This window comes from Nicotiana sylvestris, chromosome 12 (assembly GCF_000393655.2).
Source record: "Nicotiana sylvestris chromosome 12, ASM39365v2, whole genome shotgun sequence".
Lineage (NCBI taxonomy): Eukaryota > Viridiplantae > Streptophyta > Magnoliopsida > Solanales > Solanaceae > Nicotiana > Nicotiana sylvestris.
In genome coordinates this window covers 124,765,730-124,772,273 of record NC_091068.1, presented here as the reverse complement: position 1 = coordinate 124,772,273, position 6,544 = coordinate 124,765,730, and the positions used below count along the sequence as shown (strand labels likewise).

Genomic DNA, 6,544 nt, shown 5'->3' with positions numbered 1-6,544 from the left:
ATAGGATGCACAACGTGAGCTTACAAAATTACGAAAAAAAAATAAAAAAAATAAAGAATCATTAACAGTCAAAAATACCAATATGAAGGTGAATTTTGTTATAGAAATTAAAAGCCTAATGTATAAGACTAAAGACTATGCTAGGAGTAACTAGTAAAGTCTATGAAGAATGAACATGAAGCAACTGAAGAGTGCGGCGAGAAAGAATAGGAGAGAATGAACTGAAACCCTAGCATGTGTATATACTTAAGGATAAAGTCATAATTTTATTAATTCTTATTGGGTTATCGGTTAACTCATTAACAAAATTGGCAAATCGAGGCCCGAACAGATAAAAATTGGCAAACAATTCTAAACCGTTACCGAACCGTTAACCCAATAACCCGATACCGATAACTCAATAAACAATTATTGGTTCGGGTTATCGATTTTACTCGATATATGCCCAGCCCTATTCCATAGGAGTTCGAATCCCTCTCTTTCCGCACTTTCACCTAATTCACTAATATGAATGACCGAAATAACATCCTATTTATAGGTTACAAATCTCTTCTCAAGTTACATGTATTAATGAACTCATTCATTTGGTATTGAATTTGCCAAACACTTACGAAGAGAACGTCTACCTACATTAAAAGTGACATCCACGTACCGATTTATAACAAATTCTAAATTTTATATGACTCTAATCTATCTATTTTTATATCTATATTATATTAAAAGCACGAAGGCCCTAAGCGAAATGTCGTTCGTCTTTTTTACCCTTTAAAAATAAATTTTATATCGGACAAAATAGTAATTTAAACTACTCTCCTAATATTTAGATTTTGAAATCAATTAAAATTTTACCTTATAAAAATTCTTAATTTCCTTAATTGATCCAACTTGAATTAAAAGAACGAAATTTTTGGTCTTTTTCTCTTTCAAGCGCCGGCAACTTCTTGTAGCAAGTTGTTTGCCATATTTTTTGTAGAGTTCAACTATTTATTTTTTTGGAAACAGGACAATCAAAAAAATAAACAAGGGTAAAAAAAGAAGAAATACAAAGACGAGAGCAAACACGGGGGATTCTAGAGCCACAAGCAAACATCAAAGAACAAAACACCGCTCTGCAGAAACTTAGCCTTGGGGCTTTTCTCACTTGAGAGTTCAACTATTGTTTTCTCGACATGCCGCTCATATTCTTATTACTTTACTAATTTTTGTTTTTCCTTTATTTTTTTTTGTTATTGAAAGTTTGATAATATAAAGAAAAATATTTTTATTTTCCTTCATAATTACACTTAAAATTTATAATTGGGATAAACTGATATAAAAATCTGAAAAGGTTAAGAATTATTCTTTTAGTGATGAAAATAAATAGTGACTTTTTAAATTAACTTAGCAAAAAAAAAAAATTCAATTGAACTACGTGTTAAGTCCTAATATTTAAGAGTTTTAAATTGTTCAAGATTTTAAAAGTTCATTATGATATATCCGTAAATGCGATAATAATTTATTTACGTATGACTTTTTAGAAATATTCCAATATATATGAGGTGTTTGATATAATCAGAGATAATAAACATGAGTAATAATATTGCATTCTTTGACGCTACATGATATTTGGTTAATTGTGATAATAAAAAAATTATTAATCTCTCAAAAAGAAAGATATATATGATTCTTACTTTTATCTAACATGCTTACTTTAACAACAATTTTTTTATTATAAATAGTCATGTGTGTGGGTAAATTTTTATCTTTCTTTTCAAACTTAATACAATAAATGGAGGACATCATGTTAGAAGATGTTTAATTGTATAGGAGTTACACGAAATTGTAAAAGTTGGTGCATTAAAAATTGAATTTGAAAAAATAGAAGGCGAAAAATGTATCCAAGAAGACAACAAGGAAGACCTAATAACCCATGGCGGAGCCAAAATTTTCGTTAAGGGTGTCAAAATATATAAAAGTAAACATACCAGGAAATTAAAGGGAGTCAATACAGAGTATATATACATATAAATTTTTTTACCAACCTACATAATGTATTTTTCCCGCGAAGAGGTGACACCTCTTCCTATAAGGTGGCTCTATCACTGCTAATAACTTATAAAAAAATTCAAAATTAAAAAGTAAAATATTATTCTTTAAATAGTATAAGCTCTAACTCCTTTTTTTGTTGTTGCTAAAATTACAGTTTTGTGTAAATATGAAGCAACTCGTGCAGACACATTATTTAATATTTAGTTCATTTTTTTTAATTGAAAATATTTTAATTCAATTAAAACATGATATTAATATTTATATGATGAAAAATATATTTTATCTATAATTTTTATTATTGACGCGACAAACACGTGCAACACACGTACACTAAGGGGTCGTTTGGTAGGAGGTATTAGAAAAAATAATGCAAGCGTTAGCTCTATGCATTACTAATACCTTGCTTGATACATTTTTTCAACATGTGTATAACTAATACTTGTATTAGTTATACATCATACTTGGTATTATCCTATGCATCAGTAATGCATAGAAAACCATGTCATTAGTAATACCAAGGCTATTAATGCATGCATTAGTATGTTTAAAGATAAAATTGTCCTTAAAGTTCTTTAAAGCTAGAGAATATGGAGGATATTTTTGTAAACAACTATTTTCTTAAAAATTATGCAATGCATTATAATTTTAATACACCACACCAAACAATAGAAAAGAAATATTATATGCACAATTAATATTTGTATTACTAACATACATTACTAATACACCTTATTCCGCATTATTGTTATATGTGCTGGCAAACCACCCGTAAGACTAATATAAGAAAAAAGGACAAGTTTCTAGAGGGTAAAGAAGTCAGAGCCGCCAGTTTCGTGCAGAAGGGGTCGCAATTTAGCGATAACATCGATGTTCTCACTATTTATGAAACCTAATTTCCCCCCACTCTGCCCATCTATCTCTGTCTACCAAACTTCTCATCTCTTTTCTTCACTCTTCGCCCAAGCAAATAACCATGTCTTGTTACAAGGGAAAATACGCCGGTAAATTTTTTGCTCTTCTCTCTTTCTTAATAATTTTAACTTCTGGTTGTCTGATCGTAATTTGAATCTTGCTTTGTTTGATCCAAAATCTGTGTCTGTTGATAGATCTTTAATTTATTTTTGATCTGGATCGGTCTAATTTTTCTATGATGTTTAGATATCTTGTTCAGATCTTAGGGCTTGCTGTTAAAAGTTGTGCTCTTTTTTACGTTTGGTTTGTTATGTTCTTTTGAACTTTGATCTAGTTGCCTAGCTCTTCATTAGCAAAGTTAAATGCTGGATCTCTCGTGTGAGAGTGTTGATACTATTTTCACTACTCCGTTGTTTCAACTAGAATGATTAATTTAAATTTCTGCATGCATTAGGACGTTTATTTCTTAATTTTTATAAATCAAAATTTCCATGTGTTGAAAACGTTTTTATGATTAATGGGCAAACTTCGCCCTAATTTGGTATAAGATGAGACAGCATGAGTATTATCTGTCTCAACTTTTACTTGTTAATATGGAAGTGTTCTGTATTTGCCAAATAGCTAATAATTGTTAATGTTCTGATCAAATGATTATGCTAGTTTTAAAACTCTTTCGTTATGTTGTTCTGAAGATTTTGACTATTTCTTCAAATGCATATTCTCACTAAAGATTCGATGTGGTTTTCTCCTTTTCTAAAAATTCTTTTGTTGATTCATTCTTTGTCTATTGTGTACAATTTAATACTGTAAGCAAAACAAAATTAGTTTCATTTTGATGTAGAAAGTTTTTAGCTCTTAAGACTTGTCGAAAAAATACGGGCAACTGTGAAATCAAACTTAAGGGTCTTGATATGGCTGTCTATGCTCCTTATCCGGACTACATTTTAAAGAAAGACATAACATTTGAGCATTGAATGGTGTACAGCAACAAGCGGATTAGGTTTCATTTTGTGTTTTCCCTCCATTCTTTGATCTCTGCTATTCGATTTGTCTGCAGCTCACACAGCTTTCACATATCTGTGCTTCCCTTCTGCTTAGATTTGTTCGCTCTATGTTATTATCTAAATTGCTTGCTTGGAACTATTGAATGTTTAAATTCTGAATGTCGTGTCCTGCTAATTGGTGTTATATTTGTTAACTTGTCTGTTAGTGTCACCTTTTACCGTTGATCCTGTAATTTCTATGAACTTCAGTTACCTTGTTTTGTTACTTGTTACTAACATACAACGCATGTTGGAATTGATGCAGATGAGCTCATCGCAAATGCTGCATACATAGCCACCCCTGGTAAGGGTATCCTTGCTGCTGACGAGTCTACTGGCACAATTGGCAAGCGTCTATCTAGTATTAATGTTGAGAATGTTGAGGAAAACCGGAGGGCTCTCCGGGAGCTGCTCTTCCTCACACCTGGTGCTCTTCAGTACCTTAGTGGAGTTATCTTGTTTGAGGAAACCCTCTATCAGAAGACTGCATCCGGTATGTTCATATGGATTGTAATATGTATTTTCGTGTGCGAAGAATGGATTAATGATATTCAGCTTACCTGATAATTGCACTTGGGGTGCTTTATGTATGATATTCTGACAGTTTTTACTCATATCTGCAGGCAAGCCTTTTGTTGATGTCTTGAAGGAGGGTGGAGTTCTCCCTGGGATTAAAGTCGACAAGGGTACCGTAGAGCTTCCTGGAACCGATGGTGAGACGACTACTCAGGGTTTGGATGGCCTTGCTGAGCGCTGCCAAAAGTACTATGCTGCTGGTGCTAGGTTTGCAAAATGGCGTGCAGTGCTCAAGATTGGTGCCAACGAGCCTTCTCAGCTTGCTATCAATGACAATGCCAATGGCCTTGCAAGATATGCCATCATCTGCCAGCAGAATGGTCTTGTCCCCATTGTTGAACCTGAGATCCTTGTTGATGGAGGCCACGACATTAACAAATGTGCTGATGTCACCGAGCGTGTTCTTGCTGCTTGCTACAAGGCTCTCAATGACCACCATGTCCTCCTCGAGGGTACATTGTTGAAGCCCAACATGGTCACTCCTGGATCTGAATCCCCTAAAGTTGCACCAGAAGTTATCGCAGAATACACTGTACGTGCCTTGCAGCGAACAATGCCAGCTGCTGTCCCTGCTGTGGTTTTCTTGTCTGGTGGTCAGAGTGAGGAAGAGGCTACCCGCAACCTCAATGCCATGAACAAGCTACAGACCAAGAGGCCCTGGACTCTCTCATTCTCCTTCGGACGTGCTCTTCAGCAGAGCACTCTCAAAGCCTGGGGCGGAAAGGTGGAAAATGTTGAGAAGGCCCGTGCTGCATTCCTCACAAGGTGCAAGGCCAACTCTGAGGCTACCCTTGGAAAGTATGCTGGTAGTTCCAACTTGAGCGAGGGTGCTTCCGAGAGCCTTCACGTCAAGGACTACAAGTATTAGGACAATTTTCGGTTTCTGCCTCTTTTTGGTTTTTGTTTTGATGACGAGGTTGCAGGATGGTTTACTAGGAGCGTCTTTTACTGGTCATAGTGTGCTAGGCTTTTTTCTCATTTCTCCTCCTGAGGTATGTCACAGGATTTGGCTAATAAAAGCTTGAGAAACTTCGTCTTTGTGACATTGTGGGTGTCATTTTTATTAGTTTAATCTCGACTCAGTTCTTGGACCTTTGCCCCGTTGATTGGGTTTTACATGTTAAACTTCAGTTATCATTAGCTCTACTATTAAGATAGGAAGGCAGATTAGGTTGATGAAAGTAGCAAGAAATGGTATCGTTTTGATGAATTCATGGCTTTTGTTTTCCTATACTATTTACAATTCCTTAAGATTCTCTAGTGTGCAGATTGATATAGTTGACGAATGATTACCTCTGCAACTTGATTTTTATGTATTTTGTGCAATTGCGTTCCATACGAGGCTCAATCTAGAGCTGGTCTTTGGTATAATATGGTTTCAAACGAGCGCACCTCGTGAGCAAGATTGAATCTCATCTCCTAGCTAGCGAAGTAAATCCGTGATAAACAAGTTGAAATCGAACAAAGTCGTCCAACAAGTTGAGATGAGTGCACAGATAATACTGCTCGATCCAGACTAAATTCAATTCTATATGATTCCTATTTTTGTTTTCAGAGTCCTTGGAGCGATTAGTTAGCTAGATGAATGATGTATTATTTTCTTACCTCAGTATATTAGGGCTAAGACAGAATATCTGGAGCGTAGGTTCAGCGATGTGTCGGGGAAGCGGACATGGATGTGAGGCTTGACTCACAAGTTATCCCCAAGAGAGGAAGTTTCAAGTATCTTGGGTCAATTATCCAGGGGATGAAGAGATAGACGAGGATGTCATGCACCGTATAGGAGGGGTGGATGAAATGGAGGTTAGCATCTAGAGTTTGTGTGATAAGAAAATGCTACCGAAACTTGAAGGCAAGTTCTATAAAGTGGTGGTTAGACCAGCCATGCTGTATGTGGCTGAATGTTGGGCAACCAAGAATTCTCATATCTAGAAGATGAAAGTGACAGAAATGAGGATGTTGAGATGGATGTGCAAGCACATTAG

At 35.2% G+C, this 6,544-nt stretch overlaps 1 protein-coding gene across 1 annotated transcript; it reads left to right on the top strand.

Annotated features, from left to right (window-relative positions):
• Positions 1-2,837: 2,837 nt before the first annotated feature.
• LOC104227610 (fructose-bisphosphate aldolase 6, cytosolic-like) lies at positions 2,838-5,650 on the top strand. The gene is made up of 3 exons (XM_009779886.2): positions 2,838-3,029; positions 4,249-4,476; positions 4,607-5,650. The coding sequence occupies exons 1-3, from the start codon at positions 3,002-3,004 to the stop codon at positions 5,425-5,427; spliced, it is 1,077 nt and encodes a 358-aa protein (XP_009778188.1). The 5' UTR covers positions 2,838-3,001; the 3' UTR covers positions 5,428-5,650.
• Positions 5,651-6,544: the final 894 nt, after the last annotated feature.

Excerpts from the sequence above, each read along its gene's own strand:
- LOC104227610 (XM_009779886.2), top strand. The coding sequence starts at position 3,002 with ATGTCTTGTTACAAGGGAAAATACGCCG. Across the intron at positions 3,030-4,248 it reads TTACAAGGGAAAATACGCCG|ATGAGCTCATCGCAAATGCT; the intron begins GTAAATTTTTTG and ends GAATTGATGCAG. Across the intron at positions 4,477-4,606 it reads CTATCAGAAGACTGCATCCG|GCAAGCCTTTTGTTGATGTC; the intron begins GTATGTTCATAT and ends TCATATCTGCAG.